This window comes from Megalops cyprinoides, chromosome 2 (genome assembly GCF_013368585.1).
Source record: "Megalops cyprinoides isolate fMegCyp1 chromosome 2, fMegCyp1.pri, whole genome shotgun sequence".
NCBI classification, from domain to species: domain Eukaryota; kingdom Metazoa; phylum Chordata; class Actinopteri; order Elopiformes; family Megalopidae; genus Megalops; species Megalops cyprinoides.
In genome coordinates, this window is record NC_050584.1 from 55,148,585 (window position 1) to 55,169,163 (window position 20,579).

Here is a 20,579-nt window from a genome sequence, read left to right on the forward strand (position 1 = left end):
ATGACCATTTTAAAAGCATATGTACAGCCTTGCCATTTCCTCACTTGAAACAGAGGTTATACTACAATGAAAATAGCATATGCTTACAGAGTAGTATTGTTGGTAGAAACAAACTGTTAAACAATAAATTATTAAAAAAAAGACCTTGTACAGTATTATCCTACTTCTTTAAAAATAAAATAAAACCTACAATAGATTAACAATACATATAATATAACAATCAATTGAATGAAATGTGCATCTGTTTTAGGTTTTGATTGTTTTTTTTTGCCAAAGCAATGCTTCCACATTTCTTGTGGTTTAAGTCAATGAAAATAAATGTGTACAATACAGTGATAATAATTTATCTCTTGCTGAATACAAAATAATCTACAGTAAGTGAGATGTGTGGTTCTAATAAATTTTATCACATTGACCACATATTCTTCCTCTTTTCACACAGAAAATGTCTATGAATATAATTGTTTGTATTTGTAAGCAGTATGACAGTGCGCATTCATGCCCATTAGGAACAAAATCTTTAAAAAAGACCCATGGTCAGAACAAGCAGTGGCCTACAGTGTCGAACCAAAGCAGCCGAGTAGAGCCTAGAGGGGAAAAGTTTTACAAGTTTCAGAAAGTACGACTCACTCCTGGTGACAGATGAGCCATTCACACAGTGGTTATTTTTGTTTGCATGCAATGGAAGAAATATTTAACCAGGGGGTTTGTTTGAGCAGCCTTTAAAAAGCTAGGCGATACCAGGGGGGATACCATTCCTGCGATCTGAAACAATCGAAAATGAAAAACATTTCCCTGGTAATCTGACCACTGAGGGGTGTGGGGATTCTGGCACTGCCCCGAGAAGCAGAGTTCATGCGAGTGGACACCTGTCTGGGAAGCTGAATTCATGTTGTTTTAGTGTGCGGGGATTTAAAATAAGCCTGTCCTCCTTTGTTTGAGAGGGAAATACAGAGGTGAAGCGAGTGCACAGAGAACATGGCTCTCTCCCAGTTGCCCTCTGCGGAGGCATCTTGGCATCCATGCCGGCAGCCTTCCCAAATTCCGGCAGGAAGGGGTGGCCCGCTGGCGGGGAGACGAGGGGGGGGGGGGGGAGAGGGACCGAGAGGAGGGAGGGGACTGGTGAGGCAACGCAGCTGTGACAGCTGAGAGTGGCGTAAACTGCTACTGATGTCTTCCCACTCTTATCACAACAGCCATTAATCACAGCCAATCACCATCAGCCCACCAACTAGCCACGCCACACAGTTAATGGGCACAAGGCACGCTTATCTCGAAGGTCATAAATCTAAAGAACCTGCGCAAACCGCTACATCCAATGCCTGTTTGTTCACATGCTCACGCTGTGTTGTGACGGAAAGCTCCTGGGCTCTGTGACGCCCGCATAAAGTGGCCTGCTACTGCTAACAGCATTCAAGGCCTGTGACTTCTATGTGCTCACAGCAGGGGACTACACAGTTGGTAGGGTATGTGTGTAGGATTTGTCTGTGATTATCCTGTGGGGGTTATCCTCTGCTATAATGAGTCAAGTGTGAGAGAGTAGGTATTGTGTCACTGCTTCTCTTCAATAACCAGTATTTAAAGTGCTGTCAAAATACTGAGCTTTTTCAAACATCCCCAGACTATGCTCCGATTTCAATAAACAAAGAAACATGTAAGCGCCAGACAAAGTGGACGTAGCTCTCCTCACTCCCTTACCCATTGTTCCATCTCTGTCTCCAGTTTTCTGTTCACAAAAACCACTGACGTCTGTGTTTCATTCTCTGGACAATTTGAATCCAAACACCTTGAGTAACCTCCAAATTATACCCTCTACATGATTGGTGGTCTACCGCCACCTCCTTGATCACGACACTCAACAAGGATGCAGATCTAGCAATTTGTTGCTATTGTGAGATCAGTGTCTCTACACTACATTTTTGCACATTCGGTCAATGCCTGTACATTTCCCACATAAACCCCTAACTGCTGTGCTCATGTATTTGCCATTTTTTGCAAATACGGATTCAAATTTTGCTTTTTGCCAGTTTTCCTTGTATCATTTTGCCCTGGGTTCGCTTTCCAGAGCAATCAATACCACTTGTGCATGAGGGGCCAGGTATGAAAATGAATATTGATAGGGAAATGTTTTTGACCTAAGGAACTACACAGGACGCTACTGTCAAAGCCCCATCTACTCCAAGTCAGAAGCTGCCAATTCAGAAAGGGTGTTTTAAAACAGGTGGACTACACTTCTGAAATCAGGAACATGATAAAAAGACACACTGTCTGTTTCAAAGATATCATTCAGTATCACCCCCAACCCTCCCACCTCCCACCATACCCACCCACTGCCCAGGCTCAGGACAGAGTAGAAATAGTCAAAATGATGGGAAAATAGATTGCACTCCCAAAGAGCATGTAGAAGAACTAGCCAACACGTGCAGTATTACCCTCACACAAATAATACATTTCATCAATAAAAGTAATTAAAGCATATCACTTAATTAAGGCTTATACAATGATTAAATCTATTGGTTTTGATTACCAACATTAATTAGCATCACTGTCAATACAAATTATTTACATACATAAGGAAATCAGATTACTGCTCATTACTGTATTCCCCTGCACTTGGGCTTTTACCCGTCATTAACTCAAGATGCATCAAAAATGGTACATTTTCATTCTGAATAAGCGTGCTTTAAAAATGCTATTTCACAAAATTATGATTATAAATTTGTTTCACCACAGTGCCAGCAAGAACCAGAAGGGCTGGCAGGACAGTGCCCCCTTGTGGTTGACGTCAGCAAAAACTTCACTAACAAACATTGATTTGAACACCATTGCAAAGCGAAGCCAGTGGAAACTCAATGGAAAAAACTCCTTTGTTCATTTATACCTGTAAAAATCATAATTAAATCATTGAGATGGTCTGGCCTTCACCTGCTCCCAAACCAGAAGCTCAAAAAGTTTGCAAACATCTATTTCTCTTCAAAGTTAGAGAAACAGTACAGCAGATGTGTGGCCTAAAGTCCATTATGTTCAGGTAATGGATGGTGGTAAGGGTATGAATGACACTACACGGGAATTGGATGACAGAGGGTCGAGCGATTCATGGTCATGCGAAAACCCCATGCTATTTATTTCTGCCTTGATAAAAGAATACATGAAGCATGACTGTATTTATAGTACATAAGTTCATAAAGAGTATTCAAAAGAGAAAGTAATCAGTGTATTAAGAGCTGCTGCTTGGGTAAGGTGATCATGTTTACATTTAGGATTTTGCTTGAGAAAAAAAGGAAAGCACACAGAATAGAATAATAAATTGTTGCCTACTGTTCCAAAGCCAAAACAGAATTGCAGGTTGCAGGTAGAACTCTTGCCCATACACACAAACACACACACACACACACACACACACACACACACACACACACACACACACACACACACATACACACACATTGTCAAGTAGTATTATGGAATCCTGTTCTCATCATTTCCATATTGAAAGACATTAAAATGTACACTTTTTTTGCAATAGACCAATTTTTGGCAGTGATATATGTTTGTAAGTGAGCTGTGTGTTACATTCTCAACACACTGACGCTGACATTAGATTCATAAAATCTCCATGGCTCACCTTTGCCACGTGATCACAGGCCACATTCCTTACATTGATGTTGTCCTTGTAGGGACACACAAGGTGAAGTTGTTAAAAGGTTTTTCCCTCTAGTTATGCACTGTTCACCATGGATATAAATCCAGAGAAAACGTTCATAATGGACACACAATCCAATTTACCACTCATAAAGGAAATTGACAGAGAACATGCCATGGGTATTGTGGTGAGCAAACATTCCCATTCCAGACTACTTCATGTCAACAGGTTCACTCTGGGACAGTCAACGTGTGTTATACAGGGTCTTTCAATGGGACCGTACACAACCCTACCAGAGGAGGGAGGCATGGTTTAAAGATGAACATTCTTATGACATCTGTGCCCATTTGGGTTTGAACAATGATGGACAAAAAATGGAGGAAAGGGTCACTATGGAAAGCGTATTATAAAAATATGAACCTTGCCACTGGTGGGGGTTTATAATAAACATTTGGAGCATCTGTTTTACATTTGTACATGAATCATAAACAGTTCCTACATTTCTTACAAAAGATAAAAATATCCATACCCAAACACAAAAACTGTGCTGTTTTAATGCCTTTCATTTCAGAAGAGTATTTAAATTTAATCTTAATTTCATGGACACTTGCTTCAAAATGATTTAAAACCAATAAGATAGAAAATAACATATTACATAACATGTATACCAATAGTCAGTTACATATTAAATTGGCACACACTAACAAATAGACACACACACACACACACACACACACACGTATCATATAGTATGAAAGTATAGTATAGTATAGTACTATGTATGCCATGTGTAACATTTGTTATAGATTTAAATTTCAAATGTTTCTATAAAAAAACTTTAGACACCACAAACGCTAAAACAATCTTGTCAAGCAACCAACAGGGGAAGTGTGCAATGAAAAGGGCTTGTCAACATTATCTGTTGTATTGATTTAGCAATAAAGGCCTGCAGCTTAAGCTTTATGTGGCTTTTGCTACCTATTGAAAATACAATAACCACAAATAAAATCTGATTTCCTTAAAACAGAAAGGCTTACATTTTTATCATCTGCTCCATCGCTTCAAATTCCACACCTTCTAACATATTCCAAAATGATATGTGTTACTGCTGCTCAGTGGTTTCTTTACCGAATGCCTGATACTAGTGAAATCCTTATACAGTATATTTCATGCACAGACTTCAGTTAAAAGACATTTCTATACTTCCAAAATTACTAACACATGTTTCATCAACATTCCTTTTGCATCTATTTACAGTATGTACATTTTTCATTTGAATTCATTTTTATGTCTTGTTTTTTCCTGTACCCACTTACTGTAATTGTACTGGTTTTGTAATAACTGCATCTGAAAAGTCATATTTGCAAAATCAGGCATTGCAACTGTAATAAATATACGACACATTTTGACTATTTTGTATGTAAGGAAATAGAGGAGGTGGCATTGACATCAGGATCAACATACTGTACAGTAGACACACGTGGGTTTGAAATTCAGCAGAAAAACAGATGAATCCAGTTTAAATTGAACACATGGGAGTTCTATTTTCTTCAAGTTCCTTTGGAAAAAGTCTGGCACAACTACCCGTACAATTAAAAGATCACAGAAAGAAATGCAGATATTTCCTTCACGTTCTGCACGGCCGTCCCTGTCTCTGTGACTCATACCATGTTTGTAGTGATTTCCTTTTTCCTTACAATCAAACGAATACAGTATTTCCTCAGCTAAAAAGGCAAAACAGGCATCAAAGGAGAAACAGCTCTGGCCCAGAACATTTTGTAAAAGAACCTTTCTGAAATGTATGCACAATATCCTAATGGTAGTGCATTACCTTGACTTTACAAATTTAGACAATCTTTTCATATGCTGAAAATGCTAATTGATGATGACATTTGCATGAGGAAAGTACAGCATCACACAAAGGGTCAGCCATTAGTGTGCGCAGACAGAGTCAAGTTGGGAAATATGCTCGGTGCAACAGAGACCATGCGGCCTGCTTTAACTGTTCCCTTTATCAAAGGCTTTTAAAGCTCTGCTATTAAGGCACAGCAACTGCGCACTCTTTCCTCCCATCTCCTCCCTGACACTACGGTAAGATTGCTTCATTAATTTTCAACACAGATTGTTGACCAGCCTGACCTCAGATTCCTGACTACACAATCGCAGCCATTTCTGAAATAAAAAAACGCCATTATAGTCTGTGTTTTGTCGTTACTGAACCCTTCCATTTAATACTAGCTTCTCTTTGACCCATGTTAGAATGATTACTGCTCAGACCAGAAATGATGCTGTGTTCACCGGTCATTTCTGTTGTCCTCCAAAAATGAAAAGTTAAAAAAAAGGGAATTATTTGGCTTTATCACCTGAGGGAATTGTCAGTAAACATTATAATCATTGTTTTTGTTTTTTTTTTGGGGGGGGGGGGGATTACATAAAACATAAAATACATACAAATGTCTCTTCCTATTTACTTTAAAGTCTTAAGATAATATTGAAATAAAATATTTCACCAAGAGCCAAAAGCAACACTTAAAGGGTATTCTATCATTTTTAAAAATAACAAACATTTATTATATATGGTTATTTTAATTCAGTTAGGAAGCCTGCATTAATTATAGTTGTGATAAAAAATGTAATTAGATGTTGAAGAAACTGAACTATTTATAGTTTAATACCTAATGATCTGACTCTGCTAAATCTCTATTGATCTGTTGATAAATATATGGCTCTATTAAAATACAAATGATTAAAGATAACTACGCATTGCAATCACAGAACATCTCTGTTGCATGTGTAGCAGAAACTGCACAGACAGTCCACAATTATATATTTGCAAATTGTAAGGTCCAACAAAGAGCTGTATAACAAATGTAAGTAATTCAACTGGATTGAGGTTTTCTGAAAATAATTAGAAAAAAATATTTTAAATGCATACACTATGAATGGATTCTTTTCTTGGTTCAGAAAGGTTCAAAATTGTGAATATATTGTTTGTGATTTCAGTGAAGTATGAATTAAATACTTTCCCTCTTTAAAATGAGGGGAAGCACAAGGGTTGAAATTTAACAGTTTTATATGTTAACACACAATGTCTACAGTTGGAATTCCATTCATGAACATTTAAATGCACTGCCTCAGTTTTCAAATGGACTACATGAAACGCTTTTCTACAATTACACCTCTACTATACTGCCTTATAATGAAAAAGTAGTTCTTTTTCAAACAATATCAAATTTTCATTACACATTAAATGTTTCTTTTATGATTTGAAATAGTATAATATGAGCAAATTCTACCGACAGGAAACCTTATGAAAAGATAACTACATTACAGATTGTGATAAGTTTAGCTCTGAAATAAATGTAGTACTACTAAAATGGGAAAATAAATATATTTAACAGCAAAATAGCAAGTATTGTAGATTAAAAGCTTCATCAGCATGTGATGGTAATTTTGCAGCATTTTTTCCTTCGGTTCACACATATCCTCATTTACTGCTGGATATCTAACAGAGACAGAATGTTTCAGTTGTTTGGGTAGTTGTTTTGATGTTTGTGCTCCTGCATCTAGGCTGCGGCATGGCTCACATTATTGCATATAGTGTGTGATTAAATAAATCAGAGAACGATACTGCTTTTCTTCCACCACAAGAGGTTAGGTCAAAGGTGTGACAACTGAAACAGAGACCCTTCTCTGTCTCTAGCATGTGTAACCTGAAATCTAAGCTGAGGTCTATATACCACATCAAAACGGGCTAAAAATGTTTCTAAAAAATGTCAAATAAATATCTATAGAGAAAGCACTGAAAATTGTTGCCGAGGGATTGTAGTTTTATTAAACATGACTTGGATGGAAATTTACATGTCTAAACAAAAAGTACAAAACAAAATAAAAATTGACTATGACAACCTGTTAGTTTCCAACCCCTGGACAACTACAAGCATTGATGTTACAATAACAGTTGTACATTTTCATCGGTGAAGAGTTAGTGCCTCTTCTAAGAGCAAGCAGAGCTTTTCCACTTCAACACAGTTTCCACCTGATAGAAAGTTAAACCTTGAAAGTTATTGTTTTATTATTCAGCAATAAAAAATATATTGGAGAAAAGAATGAATTATGGAATGAGTCTCTCCCGAGCACTCCCACAGAAAAATGAAATATTTTCGTAGAATAAGCGTCCTTCAAAGAATCTCACTCTGCCGCCAAGATTTCAATTTTCTTTCACGTTCGTGCTTGGTTTTGATGTCACTTCCACTTAAAACGCATTACCACAGCAGTTTCCAGAACAATATCCTCCACACAAAGTCTGCCCACTTGCATCCCTATCGCTTTTTTAATGTCTTACAAATTCTGCATACTCTGTTTAGTACTCTCTACGGTCAGAACATTCAGAGAGGTTTATTCATTTAAACCCCCTTGGTTACGGCCATGTTCCAACTAGCATAAAAGCACTGAGAGAAATGCTGTCACGCACAACAGGTATAGTTAGTACTATAGAGAGGCACTTACCTGCAGTGAGTTCAGGACGACAAAGATGTAGGCGATGACTATGGAGAAAGGCACCAGCACCCCGCAGAGCCAGGTGAGGCCCAGGATCGGTAACAACACCAACACCGCCTTCACCGCAGCCCTGGAAAGCAGCAGTCCTCTCAATAAAGGACCCGGCATGACACTGAGAGACACGACACCCCTAATACATTACAGTCTAAATAATATCTTTGTACCAGAGTTCTGGCCTATCGTGGCCTCCTTTTTCTGACTGCAGGTCATTCCAAATACAACAGGAGCTGCTGGTTAAACTCATATTGTGACCATTTCCACACTAAATCTGACTTAATTCTATTTAGTATAAAATTACCTTGCAAGTTCAGGTAACCACTAAATAAAACCAGCTGCTGGGAGCTCTGACTCACAGACTGGTAGTTTGTATTTTTTTTCTTTTTTTTCCACTTTAGTTGCCATCCAAGCCTGCCAGTTTCCAGCAACTGCACTCTATTTCAGATAAAACCTGCGTAAAAAGCGTAAATAAGGTGGCAATGAACTGGTAAGAATAATTAAAAGAGAGTCTTTGAAGTCGGCTCTATTTTGTCCACCAGGAGACAATTGTAATAATGGCAAATATGACATGCATGACCAGCTTAACAAAACTGTCTAAAGAAACAGCTGCGTAACAGTTCATGTGTCAATTTTTTAAAACATTTCGTAAGCTCCTTTACAAAAGTATTGACATCACCTCCTGTGTGGTTCAAAACATGAAAAGTAAAGTGCTTTTGCATATGGTTAAAGTAAAAAAAGTAAAATCTGAATCGCTACACAAAGTACATTGTGTGAGGCAACAGAAAGATAGCCTGCTAAAGGTAATCTTGAACCTTAAGTAGTTCTGGCACAAAAGAAGAAAACCCCACAAGACTAACAGACCACTGAGTCACAGAGGCCCCTTACAATTTTGATATCAAGAATTAGGGCAACTGTATTCTGTACTTTCATTAATACAAGAAAAAAAAATTAAACTATCACAATAAGAGTATAATAAAAATTTGATAAAACAGATCCACATAGCCATAACGAGAGCACCTTCTACAGCGGCTCTGCGGGCAGAGTGTAAGGTGAAATGCTGCCCCCGTGTGTACTGTAGAAGGGATTGCAGCTCACCGGGTCTGTTCGTAAGCCTGCTCTATGGGGCTGCTGTTGACCGCCAGCATGATGGACCTCCTCTTGGCCGTGGATATGGTGATGACCACCACCCGCGTGAGGACCATGATGTTGACCTGAAACGCAGACAGATGCCGCAGTGCTCCCCAGGCGTCGAGAAACATCTGAAGACACAGCTCTTCTGCACTCACTTGATCACCTGAGACAGTACCACCTAAATTTTTTATGTCTTAAACGTAATTTTATGGTTTAATGCACTCATATCTCTACCAGCTAGCTCGTACCTTGTCTGGCCAACTGTTGAAATTTGGTCATGCACCGCATGTAATATCGTTGACTCCTTACATGGCTTTTTGCTTGTGTCGTACTCTGCCTCACTTGTAAGTTGCTTTGGATAAAAGCGTCAAATGCCAATGCCAAATTCATAAATGTAAATGTAAATGTCGAGGAGGAGGAGGAGGAGCTGCACTCAGAGGGCAGTGAGAGAGCCTCACCATCATGATGAAAATGACTGGGCCCGCAAAGCCCCAGATGACCCCGTTCTGCACACTCAGCCAGCAGTGGCCATCCGCCGAGTACTTCCCTGCAGTGGAGGCCAGCGTGATGGTAACTATCAGAACTGGAAGACCTGGAAGTGTAAGGAAAATGTTTAGCCAAATCAGCATTCCAACAGCCACTACTGACACTACTTTGATTTTTCCCCAAATATATGATTACATTGAAATGTTGTCATCCTTATTGATCCTGATTGTGGAAGACACGCTTATTTATTTTGTTCCTCATAATTTTCTTATGACTACAAAAAGAAATCTTGACCCTCCTGTTCAAAGAGTAAAATAGCCTCAATAAAAAAGATGGGTTTTTTTTTTAGATTTCTCTACAATTAAATGTCTCACATAGAAAATTTACAGAACACTATACATAGAGCTATGATAGCAAAAGGTGGTTGTTAGCAAGCAGCTAATCAGCTGCATGTGCTGTTGAGTAGAAGAAAATGGCACAGAGTGATCTGTTACCCCAGCCTATCAGATAGTAGTACTTCATGTGTCTGTCTTCACTCAGGTTAACGGTCACCACTTTACTCCAGAGCAGCAGACCCTCCACCAACATCCAGCTGAACGCAGCCATGAAAAACAGGTGCAGGAGTGCCGCCACTAGCGTGCAGGCCACCTAAGGGTCAGAGGTCAGGGGTCAGGGGTCAGAGGTCAACTCATCGACAGACATAGCTGGCCTTTACTGAGCATTATCAGGCTGTATTTGATGTGAAATGGGGTTGTGCGGTGGCTTGGCCATACTGTTGTGACATCATTATCAACCAATATTTTTTAGCACTGCCAGAGCAATGCCAGAGCAATGCCACAGCACACATTCATAATACACCAACAAGGCAGCCTGTCAAGCCCCTAGACAACATTCATTACAGCAGACAATCCACTATACAGGCCACATCCACTAATAGCCATCAACTCTCACTGAGGACAAGGCTGCCAAGGACTATCAGATTCATACTCAAATAGAAATTAAACAAGGTTATTTCATCATGGGAACAGAGAGATTTTGAAACTTCATTTATAGTATGAGATGTACTGCCCTGTCATATCAGTTGGCATATATACCGCACCATGTCCAAATATACAACAATCACCTAACTCCAGAGACAACACTTTTTTTTTTTGTACAGTTGCACTATGACTACAACGGACGTTATGATAAAATCTGTTACATTTGTGGCTGAACATCAACTTCAGCTTCATGTATTAAGAGCTGGACATCTACCCAAGCAGAATAACGTGTTAACATGGCATCTGTTATCATGAGCTACAACCAGGGCAAAAAGCATCTGAGACTCATACCTTATTGCTGGCTGCTGATCCACTGCAGAGAAGCACTATCTGAGCAGCTGCCAGGGCAATGAACAGATTCTTATGGATTGACATCCGGTCAGATTTTGGAATGCTGAACAAAACAATAAAAGTTTACCTTATTTGGTGTCATGGACTGAAGTCACAGAAAAAAGAAAAATTCTTATCACAATATATTTTTTTCTGCCTGGATGTGACATCTGTTTTTATTTAACAGGTCTATAGCCCCAAGCCATCCCCTGTTCATTTCCGTCACATTGGCCTGAACTGGTTTAAATGTGAACACTTTGGAGCATACCATAAATCTCCTAATTAAATCCGCTCTGGCTCTAAATGGCTTATTAGGGTCTTCCCTGGGGACGTCGGGGGTTAATTAACTCTCCGGTAATGTCATCATAAAACTTCGGGCGTGTGTGCAAAGAGAGAGTGGTCAGAGTGAACTAATTACTACATTAGCACTGCTCAATAGTGACTCTTCGTCAAAGCCCAGCTCTATCGACAACACTGATTTCTGTGGTAAATCGAAGATGTTCCCAATACGCCCCGTGCAGCGAAGGAAAGCTGCTTCAAAGGCAGGGCTGAGTGAGCCTCTACCGCCTGTCACCACCAGAACATGCCTGAGAGGGAATGTATGTTTCTATGGCGGCAGACCCTGAATTCACTTACTCAAGCACAGTAAACAGCATCAAGGTCACCACTAACGCACAGAGCGAGGCTCCAGACCCGATGAACGTCAGCTTAGTCAAAACACTCTCCTCCTCGGGGCTCCACTGCAGACCGCGATAAAGAAGCAGGCCACACCAGTCAAAACATGGACAAAATGCAACATATTCCCAGCCTTCACAGATAACACCAAAAAATGGCATGCACCATAAACAACAAAGGATGAATATACTACATAATAAACTAAATAATATGGCTCAACCATAGCATGCACATTTAATCTTTTTTCAAACAGGGACACCTGCTGGACATTCCAGCTCAGTGCAGTGCATGTATCTGAGTGTGAATCTTACATCTATGAGCCTTTCCCTTCTTCACTGCTAGCAATGGAAGTTCATTAGGTCTGAGATCATGAAATCCACTTAATCCTATGAATTAGCTAATTTATCTACACATCAATGACAACAGTGCTCCCCTGTGAGGCTAAAGAATTGTGGAACTACTTCATCACACCAGACCTCTCCATTGATTTCATTTCAAAGTCAAGTGTGGATTAACCTCAATCAGCTTGAAGTGAGGCATCTGCTGGCCACTGAACAGTAATGGATAGCAGGAAAAGGTCCTGTCTGGTCAGTAAATGTCTGGCTATGACTCCCTTTTCATCCTAACACATCAGAAGTTTTCATAGCAACAATTCTGTTTTTTAATACCTTGGACCCCAAATAATTCATCAGAACTGCAAAGTTGGTTGTATGGTTGCAAAAGCAGGAAGTGACTGCAGATCCTGAATATGCCACTTGGCACCCTTCACTTGACCATCCACCCTGATGTCCAGACCTGACAACATTTAAAAAAAGCAGGACTTGATCATTTATAGACTGACCACACTCAAAGACTTAATAAAGTTTGCACTATGTCATACTTACATCAGGCTGAAATTCCAAAACACACAAACAGGCATAACAAGCCAAGAGGACTCCACCTATAAAAAACAGATGTTATACTCTCTGCACTCCCCTGCTGTACCGTCCAAAATAAACAAAAAACTGTGCCAGGTAAATTGTCAATTCTGCTGCCAATTCTCAATGAGATGAAAAACAGAAACGGTATAGTCATATATTGCTGTGATCATCAAACATTCAGATCTGTGGGCCGAGCGCCCAATGGTGTTTCATAAGAAAGTACTTCAGAGTGGGCTATCATCCAAATTACAGACATGTCACATTTCCTTTTGTGTTTTGAGGGTGTACTTTGGTGCTTTGAGGGTATACTTTACAACACAATGGACAGCCACACTCAATGAAGAAATGCCAGTTGGTTATATGGTTATAAAGGTCCCTCACCAGGTCTGAAGAGGATAAGGTATAATGAACAGCGACTGGAATATTCTGGCCCCGTGAAAAATCTCTGACTGTAGCAGATATGACAGCAGTAGCAAGTCTACCTGTGTGCAAACTGGAAGAAATGAAAAAGTAAAGAAAATTCAGGAAAATCTAAATAATCTTTTTAAAGAGTAGGCTTTATTCCGCATCAGTTTCTTTATATTTTCATTGACCAATCAAACAGTTCTAAGGTGCTGTAATTTCTGGGTAGAAGTTACTTCATACCTACTGCCTTCTTTGTGACCCTCTGCTGAAGGCATTCGCTGCATTTTTGATTGGATCTCCATGAGATGGCTGTAGTACACATGGATGAACATGACCTCCTTATAACCTGAGAATTTCAGAATGGGTGACAGAAGTGAAGTAAAATCATGCAGAAACTACTACACTGGACAAAGAAGGTGTAGGATTCAGTGGCCATCAAATAGGGGCCACAGCATCCTCATGTGTTGAAACTCTCCTGTTTGCTTTTTCAGATGCAATATAGATAAACCTTCACTACAACAACTCAAGATGCATTTATCAAATAATGTTGTTCAGCTGTTAACAGTGACATATTTTTTTAGCTGAATTCTCTGCAGGCTACAGAATCATATGTAAAGCAACAGCATTGGTGTTCAACAGTTGAAAATGGTGGTCACAGAGCAGTCTTTGCCAGTTTTGATGACCTACATTTACACTTGAGAACAGTAAGCCCCTTTCCAAACTTGTGTAAATTTCTTTATAGCACAACACTCTTGAGAAATGCATTTGCAAACTACTTAAAGAGAGCAACACCTCTCAAACCACTGTTGTGAAATGACGCCTTGAGAGGGATATCGAGGTAAGTGCAGCCCACCGGAGTTCCATTCTTACCAAGGGAGTGCAGCCTGTATACCTCTGTGTCTGGGATGAGGATCTCGTCCTGACTGCTGGCCTGGCTGCCGAAAATGGAGGGTTTGTACGCGCAGCTACAGCTTGGCTGGGAAAGCTTCCGGGGCTCCAGGTGTACATCTGGGAAATTCAACATCAGAAGCACAAAAACACAGAAACCCTGTGGCAGCGGCACTAGGTCCATGTCCAGTTACAGTGAAGTGGATCCAGCATCATGTGTAATCCTCTCATTTAATGTCATTAGGAACCGCCTGTTGGCATGCATGGAGCACGGATTATGTTTGTTCACAGTGTGAGGTGTCAGTTTGCCGAAACATCACTGATCAAAATCTGCTCCACATCAAAATCAATAACCAAACACGAATAACTTACACCAGAAGATGTCAGTGCAGACTGTAATATTTCACACACACAGTGTGTGAGACCTCTCAGATTAAAATAATAAACAGCACAGATAATCTGACAGATACAATCACAGCATCCTCTGAGAGAAGGCAATACCTCTGCCAGAGGCTTGTTTTCACAAGGCCATAATACAGCATCTATCTGTGCAGAGTCACAGCTTCCTGAGAAGTAAGTTGAATGTAAAACATGTCTGCTATTTGGTATCCTCGAGGAACTTGACCAGTGCTGAACCACAGTAGGAGGATTGATTGCCTAATCCCGACACAAACTGCAGTAGACTATAAAATCAGTCTCCACACAACACCCAAAGAAAATTTACATTTAACATTTAAGCCCAAGTGGCTATTGATGATAAGCCAATAAATCTTTTTTATTATATTACTGAAGTATCTGGGGCCTAACAGTACAGGTACAAAACCATTGAAAATGTGATTCTTAAGTCTGATTTACACTGACTGGCCTCAGCTGTTGTGTGCCAACCTTACTTCAAATCAACATGTCAGTTTCAACTTCAACTGATCGAGTTTCTTGCTCATCCTGCTCATTCTTAAAGTTGAAACTTTCTCTCAAAAACCTATCACTAAAACTACTAAGGATTAGAAAGTACTGTCTAAAATCAGCCTGAATGCTGACAGATGGCTTTATCCCTTTAGTACATAAAGAAAGAGTGATAATTGTTAACAGGTCACCTATGTTTTTCGTCGAAAGTGTGAAGCTTTTGCCCTCCGCAGACAAGACATCTGCCAGAGCTCCAGTTACTTTGTCAATGTTTTCCACAATGTTGAATGGCCCAAGAGACACCTGAGTGAATAAAAGAGAAGTAAAGGTGGAATAAAAAACCAGACTAATGTCAGAAACAAAGTCACTGATACTCTAGGAATCTGACTCACCCCATCTTCTGTTAGGTCCACCCATTGGCCAGCCATTTTGGGGTCAATTATTTCACTGGCCAGTTTTAGATAGTCCGTTGCAAAGGACAAGACTACCTGAGAGGAGTTTTCTGTGGAATGGATCGGCACTTGGGCAGCAAGCTCTATGAGCTGCGCCAGGTAACGCACATCGATGGGCGTGAGGATGTCTGGGTTTGCCTCTAGAACCCTTAGCAGGACACTCAGAAAGTTGCTCAATATGGGAAGGTCACCATCAGGCGTTTTGTTGAACTGATACTCCTCCATTTCCTGTGAGCAAGAGATCAATTCTGAAGATTTGTACTGACATTTAAGAATATTTCATCGCCCACAGACAAATTAACAAAAAATGAACAATATTAAGAGGTTTCTCAGGAAAAACATGGCAATGTCTTTCAGCACTTTCCTAGACATAGGAATTCAAGCAAACAGAAAAGAGCATAACATACTAAGGCAGGCAATCTGCTTAGTGAGGAAGAAAACAAACACAGTCCAAATATTAATATTTCTGCTAAAACAACCTAAACGAGTAGAAAATTCAAAAGTCTCCTCCTTACAGGCAATATCAAAGCCAGAGCTAAAATTACTTTGATAATAATATTAAACTTGTGGACGACAAGTTCAAACTCACAGGTTTGGACAGAGGGTCTTTGCCAACTTTGGTAAAAAAAGACGTCTTGGGAAAGGCAAAAAACGGTTGCAGATTTTCTAGTATATCTGAAAGCAAGGGATGAGGTTAGTCTCCACACACTCACATGCTGTATGTATGGTACAGTATTTCACCTGTATCAAGTAACTTTTGGGAGAATGGAACACAAAGTGACTAGCATGGCAGGGTGGACAGATTGTAAACGCATCATCATTGTTTCATACAAAGTAAAGCTACCATTTCTGTGGGCTGGTATCCTGGAAACATTTAATAACTGTTTTTATTTTCAGCCAATTTTGTCATCATTTATTTCTTATCAACATTAAGTATGTTATCACATTACATTTTTCCAGGACACAACCCAATGCTTTCTTAATTAACTGACTAAAAGCTATCGATACAGTATACCTATTCATTCATCCTCATTCATCCTCATCAAGAAATTTCGGATATCACCTTTGTCAAACTGACAGACTGCTCCCTTTAGTTTCACACATTGATCCAAGTCCCAGCTGCTGCTCAAGGGGTCAAAGGTCACACATTCTCCATTATCTGGCACAAAAATTTGTTCTGAGGAGAAGTTGTCATAAGATGGTAAACCCTCATCAATCCAATGTAATAACTCTTGGCTGTCCTGTTCACTTCTGTTCCCTAGATGTATGGGAAAATTGAACAACAGTCTTTTAAAGGATTGCATGTTTTGTCAGACAGCAATGAACCAAACACGCCCATTTTTTCTAGACTGTGAGACAATGGGTCAATCATTAAATTAAGAGATCCTGAAAAGGAATCATTTTCTGTCCAAAATACACAGGCCATCTCTCTAAATGTCTCTGCTGGGTTGGAGTAAAAACCATGATGTCATTATGGACTGGAATCAGCCGTGATAAAAAAAAAGGTCTGTTCTGCTGGGTGGTTTCTAAAATTACAACACGCACAAAGTATTTACAGCTATTAGTTATAAGTCTACAACTTGGCCTACACTCATGTGCAGTTGTGTGCAAATGAAACACCTCCTGCCCTCCCCCTCCTCATTGTTTACCTTGACAAGGGGAGTTTCCCCAGTGTCTCCTCAGGGACGGCTCCACGCGCAGTGCTGAGGAGTTCCACTTAAAAAACAATCCGGCAGAAATCAGTGAGCACTCTTTTTCCATGGACTGGATTTCAGTGGCATTCAACACCCGGTCCCAAATGTGAAGCCCCGTAATGTTCCCTGAGAAGGATTCGTCACTCTTGAAGGAGCCGCCAAACGTGTCCTGCTCCTGGCCGATGATGAACAGGCCGTCGCGGCCGATGTCTGAGAGATAGATGCTGTCCCCCTGGCCCACATTCTGCCCGTCCGCAGTGATGACCCACTTGCCACCGTCCCTGGTCCAGCTAACGCACGCAAAGTGCCAGAGGCCATCATTTTCAAAGGCCACCGCGAAGGGTCCGTGTGAGCCGTGTACCATCAGAGCAAGCTGGACGGGTTCCCCTTGGACTATGTTGGCTCGAAGCTGGAACTCATTAATAAATGACGGTATGGAATAAGAGAACACAGTGGAAATTCCATAGCAACTTGGATCAAACTGGACGTGAGTGCAAACAGTCACGGACTGCATGTTAGGGAACTGCTGCAGCAGGCGGGCATGTTTCCTGTTAGTTCTGCCCGAGAACTCGAGAATGAAGAACTCAAAGGCACCTTTAATAAAGGAAAAAGTTCTGTCAGGAAAATTATTAAATGTACTGTTGACACAGATATACAATTTAGGTATCTCCTGGTGCAGTTCCCTCTGCTACAGTATTTATAGTCTAAATTAGAGAAATATGTTCCAACACAAGTCACTATTTTGGAACCATTTATTGTTTAAAAAAAATTAATAGTAATGTAGCTCCAAATACAAACACCACTGTGACATACAACCACAGCAGAATAATAGCTACAGGTATTCAACAAGGAAAGGTCTCGATGCACTCACCATTTTTGTGAGTCGTAACACTCCCTTCTATCCAGACCGGCTGTGTAATGTTCAGTGACTGAAAAAAGTTGGTCAGTTCCACCTTCTCCAACGTGTTGGACGCTGTGGCCAGGACTCCTGACTTTTGCTGGCAGAGTCGCCAGGCATCGCGCCACTGCAGGCGGTCGGGCACGTATTCGTAATACGATTCATCGTATGCGGAAAGGGTCCTTCTTTGTAATGTTTGCGTCGAATCTGGTCAAGAATTTTCATTTACACACGTTGACTAAGTAGTAGAATGCAATAAACATGTTACACAGCTATGCATGAGTTAAGAAGAGTTTTCCAATAACACTCTGCTATTTCAACAACTTGTGTTTAGATATTAGTCCGGAATGCCAAACACTTGACAACATCACTGATCATCACTGGTAACTCATATTATTTTAAAGGACTTCAGCACAATTTACTCGATCTCAGATGTCCCCCCCACTTTCAACATCTAATGGCCTCTGCAGTGAATGTTCATGGTCAGTTATGAATGTCCATTATGGTACTGCGATGTTATCCCCAGTGCCTGATGACTGTGTAGCTATAAAACTGAACACTGACATTTATTTACACATTTTACAACACATCGAACGCGCAACGAAGAAGAAGACTGATGAAGATCTTCATCAGTCTGACTGGATGCTTCGGAACGCTGTGCAACATTACCGCGCATCTACAGTAACGCCTAACTACAGAGTATGAATGACACACCCATGCTACTCGCGCTGCTTTTTCCCCGAGTCGACACATGAGCAATGAAAAAGTTTCTGTCCTGATGTCTTACCTTTAGCAGTACAGTGATGAAACCAGATCTGTAAAATAAAACGTCTCTTTCAGGTTTATTCAAAGGGAGTGCTGATAGTTGACAAAATACTCGAATGATATTTAAAAGGAATAACCATTACTTACAATAAAATTGGGGTAGATTATTTTAAACCATTGCATCTTCCTGGAAAACAAAACGTTCAGAAAGTTCAGTAGATGCACATACTGATGTTGTACAGTCTGGTCGCTAGCTTTATAAACTTCAATTAAAACTGTGAGAGATTAACACGTTGAACAGATAGCCTATACAAGAATCTGTCTTTAAACAGCACATGCTTAAAACGAATACAAACTCTTTTTGTGAATATACCAGGCTACTGGTAGTTTTATCTTGATAGTCTTCCCAGGTAGCTGAAAGAAATGCATCACCTGCGCGTGGTTGATCTTTCACGAGCTGCAATCAGTCAAGTTTTTATGAGTCCTCTTCATATCGGTTGCATCCATGCAAGTTTTACCATCTTCATAAATCCCCTTCTCAAAAGTTTTACGTTCGTATTTGATACTTAGCACGGTCCTCTGAGCAGTAAAGAACTGTGTCGCTGTTCAAAATAGCCAGTGATCCTCAGCAGACCGTTCTCGCTCCGCAAATTTGCTGGAACCTCCTAGGTGACATCAGGAAAAGAGAATTCAATGACACAGGGCGCGAGCGCGAGGGAGAGCTGAAGGCGAAAAAAGCGCGAGGGCAGTGACTGAGGGCCGCTTATTCAGTGGAGGTTTAAAAGTCCATATGCGAAAATGAAAAGAACGTTCCGTTCTTAATGCAATATTTTCAGACGACTTTATAAGCTGTTTATTTTGCTGCTGCTGACTTTCGAATTGGGTGAACATATTGGCCGAGGATACGATACCGCAACGACTGGTCTTGAAACGCTAATAATTAAGGTTAATAGTTTCAAGTGACAGCTAAGGTAGCCCTTAAAAAATTCTGAACCACAAGTTCACAGCCACAAACGTAGCATTGTAACGGATGCCAAATAATACAATTTAATGGAAAAACAGTGTTACAATGAAAAACCCATAGTTCTGACGTTGGTGAAACATGCGCGTTTATTGTGCTCAGTCAGTCCTAACTGCAAATGCCTCATGATTCTTTGATACATTACATTCTAAAAAAGCATGACTGATTATTGCAGGACTGACATATTGTCACACACAGCACGTGGCAAAATGGCCCTGAGTGCAAAGGTTACAAGTGCAAAAATAATTTCATAATATACAGAGGAAACATTTTGAAAATAAGTTATGATTTGTGGAAATCATGTGAGCACTGAATAACCCTGTCTAAAGCATTTCAATGTGTCAATATTACAAAAATACCCATTTTTGTATGTGGTAATGTATGATATTAATCCAAATGTAAGTGGGGGAAAAAGTTTGCAACTTTGATACTATGGACAGAGCCTTAAATTCATTGGGCATCTTCCAGCAGGCCCAATAGCAGGTGTAACACTATTTATCAAAGCTGCAAACTTTATCTACAAGCCTATTTGATATAAGTCATGAAACCTAACCAGCATGTTACCCATCTTCAGAAATCATTCCCCATACAGTATCTGTTCTACAACCTCAAATTAATATTTTGAAACCCCCTCAAAAACAAAGATAAACAAAACTGAAACAGATCAAGTGCAGTTGGCAGGTACAGTGGCAGCTGATATAAAAAGTTTGTCATGTTTGTCCATGCATACTATGTCCCAGAACACATAAGTGTTGTATGTATGTATTACAG

At 40.1% G+C, this 20,579-nt stretch overlaps 1 protein-coding gene across 1 annotated transcript in view; it reads right to left on the reverse strand.

Moving 5' to 3' along the window:
• The window catches only part of LOC118771825 (adhesion G-protein coupled receptor D2), a 62,756-nt gene extending 43,413 nt beyond the window's left edge, over positions 1–19,343 (reverse strand). The window contains exons 1-20 of the mRNA XM_036519912.1: positions 19,220–19,343; positions 18,935–18,974; positions 18,810–18,837; positions 17,996–18,229; positions 17,080–17,718; positions 16,494–16,688; positions 16,020–16,096; positions 15,371–15,658; positions 15,170–15,281; positions 14,058–14,195; positions 13,428–13,533; positions 13,164–13,275; positions 12,747–12,802; positions 12,531–12,657; positions 11,824–11,927; positions 11,149–11,251; positions 10,312–10,465; positions 9,790–9,923; positions 9,296–9,411; positions 8,153–8,273 (exon numbers count right to left, since the gene is read on the reverse strand). Of these exons, the coding sequence (XP_036375805.1) occupies positions 8,153–8,273; positions 9,296–9,411; positions 9,790–9,923; positions 10,312–10,465; positions 11,149–11,251; positions 11,824–11,927; positions 12,531–12,657; positions 12,747–12,802; positions 13,164–13,275; positions 13,428–13,533; positions 14,058–14,195; positions 15,170–15,281; positions 15,371–15,658; positions 16,020–16,096; positions 16,494–16,688; positions 17,080–17,718; positions 17,996–18,229; positions 18,810–18,837; positions 18,935–18,970 (2,880 nt within the window). The 5' untranslated portion in view covers positions 18,971–18,974; positions 19,220–19,343. The remainder of the gene's footprint in view (positions 1–8,152; positions 8,274–9,295; positions 9,412–9,789; positions 9,924–10,311; positions 10,466–11,148; positions 11,252–11,823; positions 11,928–12,530; positions 12,658–12,746; positions 12,803–13,163; positions 13,276–13,427; positions 13,534–14,057; positions 14,196–15,169; positions 15,282–15,370; positions 15,659–16,019; positions 16,097–16,493; positions 16,689–17,079; positions 17,719–17,995; positions 18,230–18,809; positions 18,838–18,934; positions 18,975–19,219) is intronic.
• Positions 19,344–20,579: the final 1,236 nt, after the last annotated feature.